Below are 19,746 nucleotides of genomic sequence, written 5' to 3'. Positions count from 1 at the left end.
CCCAGGGCCCCGTAGCCAGAGATTCCAGGTCCAAGTCTACCTACCAGTAGGCAGGCACCAACCCCCCAACAACCAGCAGGTTGACACACCAGTTACAGGACCCTCAGGGCCCTGTAGCCAGAAGTCCCAGGACCAGGTTTCACCCACCAGGGGGTGGATAACAGTCTAAGTCTACTGCAGCCTTGTAGCCTGCCATGTCCAGAACTCCTGGGTGCTGGCTATCAGCAGGCCAACATCTGCTCTGAAATGCCTTGGAGCCCTCAGCCAGAAGCCCCAGGATCTGGCTCCCACCTACATACCAATGGGTTAACACCAGTTCCAGGACCCCAAAAGCCCTGAAACAAGAGACTTTGTAACCTGGCTCTACCAACCAGCAGGCTGACACAGCTCCAAGACATTTTGGATCACTCACCAGAAGGCGGGGACCAGCTTTGGGACACCCTAGACTTCACAGCCAGCCATGTCAGAACGTAGCCCTGCAATCATCCTCTCCAGAACCCAGCTCTGTCTACAAGTATGCCAGTACTACTCAGGGAAACCCTAGGGCTCTGCAAGCAGCCATCTCACATCCTGGCCACACCAGCTGGCAGCCAACAGCCTCCACACAAGGCAAAACCTCACAAGAACCTAAAAGGAAGCCAGCCACACCTACCAGACTGCCCACACAACCCATCACAACAGAAGGATCCATGCAGCCAATGTAGGGGGCACCCCTTGAGCATAGAGCTCTAGTAGACAGAGGGGAGTAAGCTGTTGGGACATATAGGATGTCTCCTACAAAATTCCACTTCTCTGAGGTTGGAAAATATAATAGTAAACTCACCAAATACATAGAAATAAAAATTGAAAAATGAGGCAACTGAGGGAAAGAAGGAATAAGATAAAACTCCTGAAGAATTGTGTGAAGATAGGCAACCTATCCAATGAATACTTCGAAGTAATGATTGTAAAGATGCTAACAGAACTTGGGAGAAGAATGAATGAACAGTGAGAATATTAAAAAAGAGAATCAAACAGAGCTGAAGAATAGAAAAAGTGAAAAAAAAAAGGAATCAATAGTAGATTAGATGATACAGAGGAATGGCTCAGTGAGCTAGAAGACAGAGTAATGGAAATTAAGTTCAACAACAACAAAAAATGTTTAAAAATGAGGACAGTTGAGAGGCCCCTGTGATACAACATCAAGTGTACTAACATTCACATTATAGGGATCCCAGGAGGAGAAGAGAGAAAAGGGCAGAGAACAGATTTGATGATATAATAGCTAAATCTGCCCTAACCTGGGAAAGGAAACATTCAGATCCAAGGAGGACAGAGTCCAAAACAGGGCCAGCTCAAAGATGATCACACTGAAAATGGCAAAAATTAAAGATAAACAAAAAAATCAGTGAGGGAAAAGCAATAAAGTACAAGAGAAACTCCCATAAGGCTATCATCTGACTCTTCAGGAGAAACTGAAGACCAGAAGGGCACAATAAATTAAAAGTGTTGAAAAAGGAAAATCTAAAAACCAATAATCCTCTACCTGGCAAAGCTTTCATTTAGATGTGATGGAGAGATCAAAAGTTTTATAGATAAGCATAAAGCTCAAAGAATTCAGCACCACCAAACCAGCTTTATAATACATGCTAAAAGGACTTATCCAAGTGAAAAAGAAAATGCCTCAATTAGAAACATGAAAATTAGGAAACATCTAAGTGGTGAAGGCACATATGCAACCAAGGTAATAAATCAAGCATGTGTAAATCTACTACAAAGATTAAAAGGCAAAAGCAAAAATCACCTCTATTCACAATAAGCAGATAAGGGATACACAAAAAGATATAAAATACAATGTCAAAAACAGTAAACTTGGGGGAGGGGATTAAAAATGCAGGGTTGTAAAAATGCATTTGTCCTCAGATCGGCAACCTAAAATAATTACACATATATAGGGCTATATATAAACCTCATGGTAACCACAAACCAAAAAATCTGTAATAGACATATGTATACACACACAAAGAGAAAGGGATCCAAACATAACACTAAAGAGATTCATTTAAAAGTAACAAAAAAACTACACAAAAACTCCCAAACTATTAACAAAATGGTAATAAGTACATTCCAATCAATAATTATACTTTAAATGAACTAAAGCTCCAATCAAAAGACATAGTAACTGAATTTAGTACAAAAATAGGACCTGTATATATGCCGTCTACTAGAAACTCATTTCAGATCTAAAACCACAGACTGAAAGTGGGAGGATGGAAAAAGAAATAGAGACATAGGAATTCCCGTTGTGGCGCAGTGGTTAACGAATCCGACTAGGAACCATGAGGTTGTGTGTTCGGTCCCTGCCCTTGCTCAGTGGGTTAACGATCCGGCGTTGCCGTGAGCTGTGGTGTAGGTTGCAGATGCGGCTCGGATCCCATATTGCTGTGGCTCTGGCATAGGCCGGTGGCTACAGCTCCGATTCAACCCCTAGCCTGGGAACCTCCATATGCCGCGGGAGTGGCCCAAGAAATAGCAACAACAACAACAACAACAAAAAAAGAAATAGAGACATAAACAGAAATGAAAAGAAAGCCATGGTATCAATAAATATATCAGGTAAAATAGACCTTAAAATATTGTAAGAAACAAAGAAGGATGTTATATAATAATCAAGAAATCAATCCAAGAAGATATAACAAAGGCAAATATATTTACCTGACACAGGAACATCTAAATATATAAAGCAAATATTAAAAGACAGATGTTGACAGTAACTCAATAATAGTTTGGGACTTTAATGTCTTACTTGTATCAATGGACAGATCATTCATATAGTAAATCAATGAGGAAACACTGGCCTTCAATGATACATTAAACCAAATGGATTTGTGTGTGTTTAATTCCCATCCCAAAGCAGAAAATAGCACATTCTTCCAGGTGCACAGGGAACTTTCCTATAGGATAGAGTAGGCCACAAAACAAGTCTCCGTAAATTTAAGAAAGAAGAAATCACATCAATCATCTTTTCTAAATGCAATGCATGAGACTAGAAATTAACTACAAGAAAAAACTCCAAAAAACAAACATGTGGAGAACTAAATAACATTCTACTAAACAACCAATGGATCACTGAAGAAGTGAAAGAAAAAATTAAAAAATACCTATAGGCAAATGAAAACAAAAACACAATGTTCCAAAATCTATGGGATATGACCAAATCAATTCTAAGACAGAAATTTATAGCCTTACAAACCTACCTCAGGAAACAAACATCTCAAGCAAAACAACCTAAAGGAACTAGAAAGAGATAAAACCTAAAATTGCAAGAAATCATAAAGATCAGTAGAAATAAATGAAAAAGAGACTAATAGAAAAAAACACAAAATCAGAAGTGAAGTTATAACTGATTTCACAAAGGATCATAAGAGATTATGTGAACAATTACATAACAATTAAATGAATAATGTAGAGGAAATGGACACATTTCTAGAAATGCATATAATCTTCTAAGACTAAGTCAGAAAGAAATAGAAAATATGAGCAGACTGATTACCAGTAATGAAATAATAATTAAAAAAAAAATCCCAACAAAAGTCCAGGATCAGAGGGCTTAGTAGGTGAATTTTTCTAAACATTTAGAGAAGAGTTACATTTATGTTTCTCAAACAATTTCAAAAAAATTGAAGAGGAATAAATGCTTCTCAAACAATTTCAAAAAAATTGAAGAGGAATAAATACTTATTCTAAAACGAATCCAACAAGATATAACATGGTATTGCCCTGATACCAAAACCAGATAGGGATATCACAAAAAAGAAAACTACATGTCAATATCATTAATGGACATAAATGTAAAAATCCTCAAAAAATATTAGCAGACCTAATTCAACAATACATTCAATGGATCATACATCATAATCAATAGGGATTTATCCCAGGGCTACAAGGACAATTCAGTATTGACAAATAAATCAATGTGATACATACCCCATTAACAAACTGAAGAATAAAAACCATATAACTGTAAATAATGCCAAAAAAGATTTTTATAAAATTCAACATGTATGATAAAAACTTTCAACATTTATGATAAAAACTTTCAACAAAGTGGGTATAAAGGGAACACACCTCAATACAATAAACGCTATATATATATATATATATATATATATATATATATACACACACACACACATACTGTCACCTAACATATTCAGTGATGAAAAGCTGAGGGCATTTCTTCTAATATCAGGAAAAATACAAGAAGGCTACTTTTGCCACTTTTATTCAAATAGTATTGGAATTCCTAGTCCCAACAATCAGACAAGAAAAATAAAAGCAATCTAAATTGGAAAAGAAATAAAACTTCTGTTTGCAAATGACATGATACCATACCCAGAAAATCCTAAAGATGCCACAAAAGTTCTAGAGCTCATCAATGAATCAGTAAAGTTGCAAGATACAAAATTAATATACAGAAATCTGCTGGATTTCTACATGCTAACAATGAACTATTAGAGAAACTGAGGGAAAAATCCCATTTACAACCACATAAAAAAGAATAAAATACCAAGGAATAAATCCGAGGAGGAAAAATACCTGTACTCAAACTATAAGACACTGATAAAAGAAATTGAAGATGCCACAAACAACTAGAAAGACACCCTGTGTTCATGAATTGGAAGAAATAAAATTGTTAAAATTACTACCCAAGGAAATCTACAGATTCAGTGCAATCCCTATAAAAATGCCAATGACATTTTTCACAGAGCTAGAACAAATAATTCTAAAATTTTTATGGAAACACAGAAGACATCAGGTAGCCAGAACAACCTTGAGAAAGAAGAACAAAGCTGTGGTATTATGTACCCTGATTTTCAACTACACAACAAAGATATAATAATGTAAATGATGTGGTACTGGCACAAAAACAGATACAATGGTCAATGGACTAGAACAGAGAGCCCAGAAATGAACCCATGTTTCTATGGGCAAATAATCTATGACAAAGAAGTGAAGAACAACAAATCATGCTGGAAAATCTGAACAGCTACATGCAAAAGAATCAATTTGGACTCTCTCACATCACACAATGCACAAAAATAAATAAAAAATGGCTTAAATACTTAACTATAAGACTGGAAACCATAAAACTTCTTGAAGGAAACATAGCTCTTTGATGGTCTTAGTAATATATATATCTATATATATAGATATATAGATAGATAAGAGGTCTTATCAAGCAAGAGAAACAAAAGCAAAAATAAAAAATGGGACTACATCAGACTAAAAAGCTTTTGCACAGTGAGGAAAAATATCAACAAAACAAAAGCTGCCTACTGAATGGGAGAAGTTATTTGCAAATATATTTGACAAGAGTTAACATACAAAATATGTGAAGAATATACAAAGAATTCATACAACTCAACATCAAAAAACACACATCCTGGAGTTCCTGCTATGGTGCAGTTTGTTAAGAATCAAACTGCAGCAGCTCAGGTTGCTGCAAAGGTGTACAGGTTCCATCTCTGGCCTGGCACAGTGAATTAAAGGATACAGCATTTCTGCAGCTGTGGTGGAAGTTGCAACTGTGGCTTGGATTCAATCTCTGGCCCAGGAACTTCCATATGCCATGGGTGTGGCCGTAAAATAAAAACAAAAAAACCATATGACCTGATTAAAAAATGGGCAGAAGATCTGAGTGGAAATGTCACCAAAGAAAGTATATAGAGGGCCAACAGGCATATGAAAAGATGCTCAACATCACTTATCATCAGGGAAAGGCAAATAAAACCATAATATCACCTCACACCTATCAGAATGGCTAGCATCAAGAAGACATGCTGATCTAAAACCTGAGATTCAGCAAAATCAGTTCTAAGAGGGAAGTTTACAGCAATACAATGTACCTCAGGAAACAAGAAAAATATCAAACCAGCTTTATACCTAAAGCAACAAGAGAAAGAAGAACAAGCAAAACCCAAAGGTAATAGAAGAAAAGAAATCAAGAAGACCAGAGCAGAAATAAATGAAATAGAGATGAAAACAATAGAAAAGACCAATGAAACTAAATATGGTTATTTGAAGAATCAACAAAATTGGTAAACCTTTAAACCAGAGTCATCAAGAAAAAAGGGAGAAGGCTCAAATCAATAAAATTAGAAATGAACAAGAGGGAGTTCCTGTTGTGGCTCAGAGGAAATGAACCCAACTAGTATCCATGAGGATGCAGGTTCAATCCCGGACCTCACTCAGTGGGTTAATGATATGGCATTGCTGCGAGTTGCAGTGTAGGTGGCAGACATGGCTCAGATCTGGTGTGGCTGTGGGGCAGCTTGGCAGCTGTAGCTCCAATTTGACCCCTAGCCTGGGAATTTCCATTATGCCACAGATGCAGCCCTAAATTAAAAAAAAAATGAAAAAAGTTAAACTGACACTACACAAATACAAAGGATCATAAGAGATTACAATAAGCAACTACATGCCAGTAACCTGGGTAACTTGGAAGAAATGGACAAATTCTTATAAAGGAACAAACTTTCAAGACTGAACTGGAAAGAAAAAGAAAATGTGAACAGACCAAATCACAAGTACTAAAATTGAAATTGTGGTTAAAAAACTTTCAAAAACCTAGATGACCAGATGGCTTCACGGGTGAATTCTATCAAACATTTAGAGAAGATTTAAGACCTATCCATCTGAAATGCTTCCAAAAAACTGCAGAGGAAGGAACACTCTCAAGCTCATTCTATGAGGCCAGCATCACCCTGATAACAAAACCAGACAAAGATACCACAAAAAATAAAATTACAGGCCAATATCATTGATGAACATAGACATAAAAATTCTCAACAAAACATTAGCAAACATAATCAACCAATACATTAAAAAATATCATATACTATGATCAAGTGGGATTTATCCCAGAGATGCAAAGATTTTTCAACATCTGTAAATTAATCAGCATAATATACCACATTAACAAACTGAAGAATAAAAATCATACAGTCATATCAAGAGATGGAGAAAATGCTTTTGACAAAATTCAACACACATTTATGATAAAATCTCTCCAGAAAGTGGGAATAGAGGGAACCTACCTCAACACAATAAAGGCCATACATGACAAGTCCACAGCTAACAACATTCTCAGTGGTGAAAAGCTGAAAGCATTTCTGTTAAGATCAGGAACAAGACAAGGGTTTCCACTATCACCACTTTTCTTCAACATAGTTTTGGAAGTCCTAGCCATGGCAGTTGGAGAAGAAAAATAAAAGGAATCCAAATTGGAAAAGAAGAAGTAAAACTGTAACTGTTTGGAAATGACATGACACTATACATAGAAAATCCTAAAGATGCTACCAGAAAACTACTAGAGCTCATCAATAAATTTAACAAAGTTTCAGGATATAAAATTAATACACAGAAATCACCTGCATCCCTATACACTAACAAAGCAATTTCAAAAATTGGAAGATGGAACAGAATAGAGAACCCGGAAATAAACCCTGACACCTATGGTCAATTCATCTTTGACAAGGGAGGCAAGAACATAAAATGGGAAAAAGAAAGTCTATTCAGCAAGCATTGCTGGGAAACCTGGACAGCTGCATGCAAAGCAATGAAATTGGAACACACCCTCACACCATGCACAAAATAAACTCAAATTGGCTGAAAGACTTAAATATAAGATAGGACACCATCAAACTCCTAGAAGAAAACATAGGCAAAACACTCTCTGACATCAACATCATGAATATTTTCTCAGGTCAGTCTCCCAAAGCAATAGAAATAAGAGGAAAGATAAACCCATGGGACCTCATCAAACTGAAAAGCTTTTGCACAGCAAAGGAAACCCAAAAGAAAACAAAAAGACAACTTACAGAATGGGAGAAAGTAGTTTCAAATGATGCAACCGACAAGGGCTTAATCTCTAGAGTATATAAGCAGCTTATACAACCCAACAGCAAAAAAGCCAATCAACCAATGGAAAAATGGGCCAAAGACCTGAATAGACTGTTCTCCAAAGAAGATATACAGATGGCCAGCAAACACATGAAAAAATGCTCAACATCACTGATTATAAGAGAAATGCAAATCAAAACTACCATGAGATACCACCTCACACCAGTCAGAATGGCCATCCTTAATAAGTCCACAAATAACAAGTGCTGGAGGGGCTGTGGAGAAAAGGGAACCCTCCTGCACTATTGGTGGGAATGTCAACTGGTACAGCCACTATGGAGAACAGTTTGGAGATACCTTAGAAATCTATCCATAGAACTTCCATATGACCCCGCAATCCCACTCTTGGGCATCTATCCGGACAAAACTCTCCTTAAAAGAGACACATGCACCCACACGTTCATTGCAGCACTATTCACAATAGCCAGGACATGGAAACAACCCAAATGTCCATCAACAGATGATTGAATTCGGAAGAGGTGGTAAAGATACACAATGGAATACTACTCAGCCATAAAAAAGAATGACATAATGCCATTTGCAGCAACATGGATGGAGCTAGAGACTCTCATACTGAGTGAAATGAGCCAGAAAGACAAAGACAAATACCATATGATATCATTTATAACTGGAATCTAATATCCAGCACAAATGAACGTCTCCTCAGAAAAGAAAATCATGGACTTGGAGAATAGACTTGTGGCTGCCTGATGGGAGGGGGAGGGAGTGGGAGGGATCAGGAGCTTAGGCTTATCAGACACAACTTAGAATAGATTTACAAGGAGACCCTACTGAGTAGCATTGAGAACTATGTCTAGATACTCATATTGCAACAGAACAAAGGGTGGGGGAAAAATGTATACAAGTAAGGATAACCTGATCCCCTTGCTGTACAGTGGGAAAAAAATAAATTATTAAAAAAAATTGGAAGAGAAATTAAGGAAACAATCCCATTTACCATGGCATCAAAAAGAATACCCAGGAATAAGCCTGCCTAAAGGGGCAAAAGACTGAAAAGTATAAGATGCTGATGAAAATAATCAAAGATGATGTGAATGGATGGAAAGATATACCATATTTTTGGATTGAAACAATTATTCTGTCAAAATGAATATACTATACAAGGCAATCTACAGATTCCAATGCAATCCCTATCAAAGTACCAAAATACCAATGGTATTTTTCAAAGAACTAGAACAAAAAAAATCAGAAACACAAAAGACCCCCAATAGCCAAAGTAATCTTGAAAAAGAAAAGATGGAGCCAGGGGAATTAGGCTCCCCTAACTTAAGACTACACCACAGAGCTATGGTAATCAAGATGGCATGGTACTGAAACAAAGATCAGTGGAACAGGATTGAAAGCCCAGGAATAAATTCAGGCGCTTATGGTCAATCTATGTTAAAAGAGGAAAGAATATACAATGGAGAAAAGACAGTCTTCAATAAGTGATCTTGGTGAAACTTGACAGCTACATGTAAAAGAATGAAAGTAGAATATTCTCTTATACACTCCAAAAACTTTAAAAGGATTAAAACCTAAACATAGGGGCAGATACTATAAAACTCTTAGAGGAAAATATAGGCAGAACACTCTGACATAAACTACAGAAATATCTTCTCAGATCCACTTCCTAGAGTAATGAACATAAAAACAAAAACTGAAAAGACAACCCACAGAGTGGGAGAAAATATTTACAAATGAAGTGATGGGTAAGGGATTAATCTCTAAAGTATAGAAATATCTCATGCAGCTCAATATCAAATAAACCCAAAAAACCCAATCAAAAAATGGTCAGAAGATCTACATAGACATTTCTCCAAAGTAGATGTCAACACACACACACATGAAAATATGCTAAAAAAAATGCTCAATATCACTAATATTTAGAGAAATGTAAATCAAAACTACTATGAGGTACCACCTTATTTATGCCAGCCAGAATGGCCAAGATCAAAAAGTCTACAAACAATAAACGCTGGAGAGGGTGTGGAAAAAAGAGAACCCTCTTACACTGTACATTGGTGCAACCACTATGGAAAACACCATGGAGGTTCCTCAAAAAACTAAAAATATAACTATCATATGACCCAGCAATCCCACTCCTGGGCATATGAGAAAACCATAATTTGAAGAGATACATACATGCACCCCAATGTTCACCACAGTAATATTTACAATAGTCAAGACATGGAAGCAACCTAAATGTCCATCGACAGAAGAATGGATCAATAAAATGTAGTACATATATAAAATGTAGTACATATATACAATGGACTATTACTCAGTCCTAAAGAAGAATGAAATAAAGGCATTTGCAGCAACACAGATGGAACTAGAAATTATCATACTAAGTGAAGTTAGACAGTGAAAGACAAACATCATATGATATCACTTATATGCAAAATCTAAAAAGAGGATACAAATTAACTTACTTTCAGAACAGAAACAGACTTAATAGACTTTGAAGAACTTGTGGTTCCCAAAGGGGACAGATTGGTAGGGAAGGGATGGACTGGGCATTTGTAACTGGCATATACACACTGTGGTATATGGAATGATTGGCCAGTGAGGACCTGCTGTATAGCAGAGAGAACTCTACCCAATATTCTGTGATAATCTATGTGACAAAAAAAAAAATCTGAAAAAGAATGGATGTGTGTACATGTATAACTGAATCACTTTGTTGTACAGCAGAAATGATCATAACAGTGTAAATCAATTATACTTCAATAAAACTTTAAAAAAAAATAAAAAAATAACCCATAACCCTAGGTGTGGTCAACTAAGACTATGTTTCTGCTTCAATTATATAAAAACCAAAAACGTAAAAGGATTTTACCCCTCAGCATTTTAAAAACGTGGTGTTGTAGAATACGATGAGATGGCATAAAAGGGAGAGCCTCAAATTGCTCCCTTGGTCTAGAATAGGATGTGTCTCGAACTTTAATGTACATCCAAATCACTTGGGGGTCTTGTTTAAATGCAAATTCTGATTTAGCAGGTCTGGGGTGAGGCCTGAGATCCTGCATTTATAACAAGCCCCCAGGTGATGCCAATGCAGCTGTCCAGGGACCACATGTTGAGTAGCAAGAGTCTGGAGGGCTAAAACTGAGTACTTCTGAAAATGAACCCTTTGGAGTTTGAAGAAAGGTCAACGAGAGCCACCCTCAGATGCAAACTGGACAGAATGATGTTGCACATGATCATTACACCTGAAGCATTCCCCCCCTCAGTGCACTGAGGGTTCGGGATTTCCAACCCACATCTCTCTCCTGCCCTCTGCACCTGTGTAAAAACCAATCACAGGACACTCCTACCTAAATGATTCAGAGGCTCCCCAACACAACTCATTACCTTTCCTCATTCCCAAACCCACTCCTGGGCTTTCTTCTCAGTGAATGGTAGTCTCATCTACTCAGTTGCCCAAGTTGGAAATCTGGGCTTTGTTCTCCCTCCTCTTTCCCCAGCACAGCATCCTGTCATATCTCTTATATAGCTCCTAAATCCACTCATTTCTATCTGCATTTCTGCTGTCTTAGTTCATGCCACATACATCTCCTGCTTGGGGTGTAGCTGCTGTTTCCTAACTGGTCTCTTCCTTTATCTTCCATATTACAGCCCACATGACTTTTTGTCCTTTTAGGGCCACACCCCGTGGCATATGGAGGTTCCCAGGCTAGGAGTTGAATGGGAGATATAGCTGCCAGCCTACACCACAGGCATAGCAACGTCAGATCTGAGCCGCGTCTATACCTACATCACAGCTCACAGCAACGATGGATCCTCAACCCACTGAGTGAGGCCAGGGATCCAACTCACATCCTCTTGGATCCTAGCTGAGTTTGTTAACCACTGAGCCATGATGGGAGCTCCCACTGACTTTCTTATCTTCACTCCCCCGTTTGGAATAATTTAGTGGCCTCCTTCTGCCCCAGGGATAAAGTCCAAGCTCATCAGCGTGTTTTATGAGGCTCTCTGTCCCCTAGTGCTAGTTACCCCTCTAGCTCTTCTGTTTCCTAACTCTCCCTGAACTTTGTACTTGAATTACACTCATGTGCCATGACATCATCGTCTTCCTTATTGTTGCAGACACTGAAAGCTGCTCCTGGAACCCCTGCCTGTCCTCTCTATTCATCTTTCACTTCCTCTGGGAGGCTTCCCCACTCTCCTCAGTTTACATTGGACTCCCTTCCCAGGTACTCTCATAAGATCCGTACTGCCCTAATTAGTGTCTCACTGGTTGGTGGTATTGTTCCCTGTTTGCCATTATATTTAACACATAGTAAGTGCCCTACAATTATTTGTTAAATAAAACATGATTTGTAAATAAACACCCCGTAGGGAAACTCTTCACAGGATTTTAACGCTAAAGGTAGTCTCTGCTGAGTGCCAGCCCTCAGTGCTGGGAAGGAGGAGAGGAACAGATGAACAGACCACAGGCTGCACTCTCTCTCATCTTTAAGAATCTTTGGGAAAAGACCACCAATGGTTAGAGAGCCTTAGATACCTGCAAATTCACTCTCTGGGTTTAGCTGTTGGCCAATGGCTGAAAGGAGTGGGTGCATGAATGCTCAACTCACTGTCCTCAAGAGCAGACAGCTCTGAAATGGCACTTTCACCTGGATCACCCCAGTGGGACTAGGTGGAAGCTAGGACTGTGGCTAAGACGGCAGCCTGGCTGTGCTTCCTCCCTCTTCCGTCTTGCTTCCCTCTCTCTTAGTGGTTCTTACCTGGGAGCCCTCCTTAATGAATCCCTTGCACACAAGTTTGTGCCTCAGAATCCGTTTCTGTGGAAGCTGACCTAAGACAGCAGTGCTAGATTGATAGGAAGGGCCATTGCATACTTGACTCGGTTCCTGAGAAAGGGTGGAACATTTCCCAGAAATCTTTGAAAAAATAGAAGTGAGTCTCATCCGTGTGGGATGAAATGTGAATGTGCTTTGAGATATGAAAGTGGCTGAGATAATCCCTCAAGGAATTAGTGTCAAACTTCACCAAATCAGACAGATGGCCCCAGAGGAGCTCGCTGGCCTCTTCCGCGTTTAAAATTCTCAACTCATTCAAGGGGACTAAAACTATACAGAAATCCAGACGTGCAGGACAGCTTATTTACAAATAGCTCTGTCCCCCTTGAGCAAAGCCATTTACCTACCAGCATTCTTTCTGCAGGCTTGCTGGTTGCATTTTTGCATTTCTAAGGGTCTGGGTTCGTGATCACACAGGCATCCATCCTGGCCTTCGGTTTTATTCTCTGAGGCAACACAATGGACCGTCCTCTTCTGAAAGCCACCTCCACAGGACGCAGTGCACTGGAAGAGAGAGGAGTGTGGAGAAGGTCAGAATTCTCCCCCAGGCTCACCAGGGCACTTCAGCAGAACTGCTTGAAGCCCACTGCAGGCAAGTGGGGGAAAGCCTCACTTATCTGAATGAAGTCTTTTTGAAGGAGTCATAGAATAGAATAAAAGCACTCATAATTTGGAGATGAGAATTTAGGAAGAGTTTATCTTACAGATGGGGTGAATTGAATTTGGCTTAATTTACTATTGGGTTTCCCAAAAAACTGTGGACAGAGGCTGAAGTGCAAGCAAAATAGAAAAAAGTTTTTTTTCATATTTGGGCTCTGGTGCTTCAGCAATCTGTTTTTTTCTGAACTAGTTTTGACCATTTTCAGTACACAGTTCGGTGCCTTAGATACATTCATATCATTCTGCAATCATTAATTACTACCATCCATCTCTAGGACTTTTTCATCTTCTCAGGTTCTGTACCCATGAAATAAGAATACCTCATTGGGCACCCCCCGACCCACCCTGCCCCAGCCCCTGGCAACCACCATTCTCTTTTTGGTCTCTATGAATTTGACTACTTGAGGTTCTTCATATATATGAAATCTTACATTTGTCCTTTGGTGACTCGCTTATTTCAATGATACAATGTTTTCAAGTTTCCTCCACGTTACAATCTGTGTCAGAATTTCCTTTTTAAGGTGGGATAATATTCCATTGTAGGTAGTACATTTTCTTTACCCATTGATCTGTTGATAGACCCTTGGATTGCTTCCACCTTTTGGCTATTGTGAACCACATATACTCTTATGATTTAGATTCTCTCTCATGTTTTATTACTTTTAGCCTCATATAATCAAAAATCTCCCAGTTCCCTCTTTCTTTGTCCTGCATGGCAAGTAGGTGAGTGCTAAACACAGCCTGACATTCTGTAAGTAATCACTGATTGATCGGCCATTAAAGAGTGCTGCATGGCAAATTCTGGAAAAACAATATTCCATTTGCCATTTGAAATATTACTGGTCCCCAAGATTAGTAAAGGAAAAAATACCCACAGTGAGACACCACTGAAACCAGAAAGCTGCTAGAAAACTCTGCTTTCCACAAAACTCCATCATGGGATAAGAGGAGAAACATCAACATTTTCTTAACATCCACTGCTTTTATTTTATTCAACTCTTTATAAAGCCTAGAGCAAGGACATCATCATGGAACTTCATGTTTGTTTTATAAAATTAGAGATTACAGAGTTCCCTTTGTGGCTCAGTGGTAAACAAACCTGACTAGTATCCATGAGGATGTGGGTTTGATCCCTGGCCTTGCCTAGTGGGTTGAAGATCTGGCATTGCCGTGAGCTGTGGTGTAGGTCGCAGACACAGCTTGGATCTGGTGTTGCTGTGGCTGTGGCATAGGCCGGCAGCTACGGCTCTGATTTGACCCCTGGCCTGGGGGGCCACATGTGCTGTGAGTGCGGCCCTAAAAAGATAAAAGACAGAAAAAAATCAGAGATTACTCTGACTAAACCTAAAGGTAATTTTATTCAATGAATTCACATCAAATTCTCCATGGGCATGAACAGAAAAAAAAAAATAATAACTTATTCAACTGATGCTGAATAAATCAATGTGCGTGACAGAGGGTAGAGGAAGACTAAGGGAAATTAATCAAGGCAGAATATGATAACGGGTACTGGGTACTGGACCAGAATTCAGGAGACTTGGGCTTTTTCATTCATTGCATACTGTCCTGGATCTCACTCGACCTCTCTCTTCCTCTGTAAAATAAGCTTGTTAGATAAAGAACAAATGATTTCCTTTCCAACTTTCTGCTTCTAAGGATCTGATGGAACAAAGCTGGGCTGGTCCTGAGTGCTGAGGTCATGCAGGCCCTCTTGGGCAGGGCAAATTAAGACAGGAGACTAATTCCAAGCCAAGCACAAAAATGAGCACACATGTAACTGCCCATGCGTTTATTAGCTAACTTGTGATTTAGAAGGTGCATGCATTTGTGTTGTATTTAATTGGAGAATTAGGTAGGAAGCATGGGTACTGATTTGGGTTTTGTTAACTTGTGAGTTTGGGGTTTTAGCAGGTACCTCTTCTCATGCTTAGTTCCACTTCCTCATATCCAATAAAAATAAAGGATCTTTGTTCAGAACTGAGCACCCCAGATAAGGATGGAGCTTAGCTCCGAGGCTGCTGAATAACTGAATTGCTCACACCCTATACTGACCCCTGCATTATCCTTATTCAGTCCTGGATGCTTTCTTTGTCCAATAAGAACACAGAGCTTCTCTTCAGCTTAAACTGGTCTGTTTGGGAAAAGGTGACTCTCAGGTTTCAGCAATCAGTGAAGACTCTCTCTGTGAGAAGCTATAGAACAAATACATAAAGACTGGAATCTGTTATTGCTACCACTCAACTAACATGGATCAACTGGAGACACTGCTTGATGATTAATAACTGATACAAACTAATGTAAGCATCTTAATTGAATAATTTTCTTGCACGTCATGTACGTTCAGCACTGTAAGCAGATAGGAAATATTGAGTTCAATTCTTGTAACAACCATGTAAAAATAAGATTTGTTTTCTGGTCCTACTGATGTAGAAACACATGTTCCTCTCCCCTAACTTTTCTTTTTTTATTATAGCATTTAATGAAGGCCGTGGAGACTCATGTTCTCCAGATATGGACAATTTTTCTTGTATTAATTCTTTGACAATTTCCTCACTTCTGTTTCGTCTCTGTCCTCCTTTTCTGAAATATTATTCCAACATTGTACCTCCTGGCCTGATCCTCCAATCTCCTTACCTTTTATCTCACTTTGTCTTCTCCTTTTCCTGAGAGATTTCTTCATCTTATTTTCACAATCTTCTATTTAAACTTTCATTTTTGCTATTCTAAAAATCTTCTAAGTTCTTCTCATATGCTTTTAATATAGCTTTAATGAGAAGCTACTGCATGGGTATAACCTCATTTCTCTAATGAGCCTGATTATATATTATGAGGAGGAGTTCATTTGTTTCTTTCATAGTCTCTATTCCTTGGAGTTCCTTTGGTTCTGTTTTGTTATTTTGCCCTTGGTGTGATAGGGTTTTCTTAAATGTCCAGAAGTCCTAGGCTCCCTATGCTTAGTTAATATGAGGCACTGATGAGCTGATTGGAAGTTCTTTGGGTGGCAGTTATTGAGACATGGCTTTAAGGTGATCAGCAAGAGGTCGCAGTTTGAGGCTTAACTGGTCCCCTGCCTTTGGGTAGCTCAGTGGGGGAAGGGGACATCACACTATTTACTATATTTACATCACTTAGCCACTGGTGATATGGTCACTTAACCACTGACCAATTGTGCCTGACTCCAAGGTCTATCTTGGTCCTTCTCCAGAGAGAAGACTTCTAGACTATGGTTGGGAAATAGGAAAGGTTCTAAAGATCCAACTGCTTCTCTTACAAACTTTCAATCAACTCCTATTTTCCCTTACCCTCACCTCTGCCTTCAGAGATACTTGGAATATCTTTGCTATAGATAATGTTAAGCTTTCTCTGGCATGTTAAATCAATTATAAATTTGGCTATCTGCTCCTATCTCCCAAAATTTTATTGACCCCCTCCCTTTGCTGTTTCCTGTCTTCTTCTTTGTCTTTGTGGGTTTGTGACACTTTTAGTTTTTTCTCTCTCCTGCTATTTAATGGAAATGGCAAATGTGTATGTTCAATCCATTCATATGTCTTACTTAAACACTATGTAACTTATCCTTTTTACTTAATAATAGATCATGGAGGTCAAGGGCAAGGCCAAACGCTGGTGGGTGGAACCACCTCCAATACCCCCCATTCTGCGATATGCACAATTGATGTATTCTTAATAAATGGCTCTTCCAAGGAAGCTTTCATTCATGTCCCCCTTCAAGAGACCATTACTTCTAACTCCCTCTAAGGAAATTCTGAACTTCTGCTATTGGAAATTTTTACATCTCAGAAACATAGGTCTTGGAGTTCCTTCCCTGGCTCAGCAGTTAATGAACTCAACTAGGATCCGTGAGGTTGCGGGTTTGATCCCTGGCCTCATTCAGTGGGTTAAGGATCCAGCATTGCCATGAGCTGTAGTGCAGGTCACAGATATGGCTCAGATCTGGTGTTGCTATGGCTGTGGCGTAGGTGGGCAGCTGTAGCTCGGATTCAACCCCTAGCCTGGGAACTTCCATATGCCATGGGTGTGGCCCTAAAAAAAGTAAAAGAAATATAGGTCTACCTCATTCTTAAAAAAGATGTACTATAATAAATTAGTAAAATTAACCAGTTCCTCCATCAATAGATATTCAAATTATTTTCCGAATTTCTATTATGGCAACATGGCAATGAACATTCTTTACAGTCATCTAGGATTACATCTACTAGGATATTTGTGGGTTAAATTATTTTTTTGCTTTTTAGGGCAGCACCCATGGCACATGGAAGTTCCCAGGCCAGGGGTTGAATTGAAGCTACAGCTGCCAGCCCATGCCACAGCCATAGCAATTTGGTATCTGAGCCGCATCTGCAACCCACACCACAGCTCACTGCAATGCTGGATGCCCCACCCACTGAGCAAGGCCAGGGACTGAACCCACATCCCAACGGACACCAGTCAGACTCATTTCTGCTGCACAACAGGAACTCTGTGGGTTAAATTATTAAAGGTAGAATTATTGTGTCAGATAGTCTATGTATTTTAAGTTTCTCATTGATATTAACACTTTCTATTCCAACTTCATGTAGATAATTATAACTGAAGAAATGCACTAGAAATCTGGCTAAAGACCAGTCACACAAAATTTCACAAATTAAAACCTCTGTGCTACCTAAATGTCAAAATGGGGAGCAGCCTGTATTTTTACAGGAACATGGGGTTTTTTTTGACAATTTCTTATTTTCAATTTTTACCCTAAGAGCTTTATATGCTTCACACATCATTACTATTGTCATATTTGCTAGGATATCACCATCATTCTTGCCAGAAAGAAAATTGCATTATCCAACTTTCCTTTACAACAAATAAGGTACTAAAGCCTCAAGAAATTGACAGTGAGACCTAAAAAAGTTATCTGTAGTTTTTGATCTATGGGATTTTGTACCCTGAATGGGCCCAAATTTATAGTATTTTCATGGCAGTTCACATTGTATCAAATTTTGCTTTCTAATGGTCATATTTGATTTGATTAGTGATGCTTATAATTGTTATACAGGGCTCCAGGGTATTTTTGAAGAGCCTAATTCTGAAATACATCTTTATTTGTTGAGTATAATTTTTCAGGTTGTGAAGTCAAAGAAGGATGAGGAAAATTGGTTTTGTAATAACTGAATTTCTAATAAATAGGAAATAAATTAAATTTCTAAGGGAGAGACTATAAGATGCCTAAATATAAATTATCTTCATATGGAAAATGACACAACTGTATAACCTTTTCTATTGTTCACATGTCCCATGGGGTAGCGTGAAAGCTAGGTACTGGTCCTGGCAGAGAGCTTAGTAGGCTGTATAACCAGAAGCTTGCCTGGATACCAGACTCTCCCTTGGAAATTCATCATGAATCAGAATAGATGCCCATGAAAACAGGCAATAGAAAATGCTATGGATCTTGTCTAAGAGAATGGTTGATGTCATTCTTCATTGTCTACTAGTCATTTTTTTAAGCTATAAAGTAATAAAATATGTATTTCTTTTTTGTTGCAGCTAACTGATTAATGCATAATGTTGCTTTAGCAATAATGAGTCATCTTGCTCCACCTAGATTTGAGTGGGGTAATGCCCAGAGACTAATACAACCTTGAGTTAGATGCACCAGCAGGGGCCTTTTCAAGAGTACATGACAGCATCCCAATTGATCAGTGCTATGGAGGTACAACTACACTGCTATAACAATGACAATAATTTAGAACATAGCAACCTAAAAATATCTGAGGACATTATGTTTGGCAAAATGCTGCACTGCTTGTGCTACAGTTATAATCATTAAAATACACTTCCACAAGAACAAGTTACTTTTAAAAATATTAACAGTCGAGTGGTTAGTGTATCAGAACCTCTTGGCTCTCCTAGCTGTTGGCTTTTGATGGGCCCCAGGTGAGGGAGTAACCAACTTCCTGGAAGTACAACCCGTCAGCCTGCACTTCATGCCCATGTTGTATGCCTCTCACCTCCTGTCTTTGGACCTTCTCGCTGCCAATGAAACGTGAGATACAGCGAGACCTTCCCACACATGAACAACCCAAGACAATGCAGGATACCAGCCATCTAAGGGGAGTCCTTCTACCTAACCCTGGGAACGAGGAGCCAGTAGATAATCTCTCTTTCTGCCTCTGGATGAACTCCTTGAAGAGGCAGTAGTTCAACAGCTTTTAAAAGACCTTCTTTCGATGGAGTTTCCACTGTGGTGCCGTGGGTTAAGGATCTGGCATTGCTGCAACTGTGGTGTAGGTTGTAGATGCAGCTTGGATTTGATCCCTGGCCTGAAAACTTCCATATGCTGTGGGTG

At 38.9% G+C, this 19,746-nt stretch overlaps 1 protein-coding gene across 1 annotated transcript in view; it reads right to left on the bottom strand.

Moving 5' to 3' along the window:
• The window catches only part of ADAMTS12 (ADAM metallopeptidase with thrombospondin type 1 motif 12), a 371,922-nt gene that overhangs the window by 9,284 nt on the left and 342,892 nt on the right, over window positions 1–19,746 (bottom strand). Inside the window, exon 23 of the mRNA XM_047767431.1 lies at window positions 13,100–13,256. Within this exon, the coding sequence (XP_047623387.1) occupies window positions 13,100–13,256 (157 nt within the window). The remainder of the gene's footprint in view (window positions 1–13,099; window positions 13,257–19,746) is intronic.

This window comes from Phacochoerus africanus, chromosome 1, assembly GCF_016906955.1.
Source record: "Phacochoerus africanus isolate WHEZ1 chromosome 1, ROS_Pafr_v1, whole genome shotgun sequence".
In the NCBI taxonomy this organism is placed as follows: Eukaryota; Metazoa; Chordata; class Mammalia; order Artiodactyla; family Suidae; genus Phacochoerus; species Phacochoerus africanus.
The sequence above is the reverse complement of the archived record's forward strand: the minus strand, read 5'-3'. Positions and strand labels throughout refer to the sequence as shown.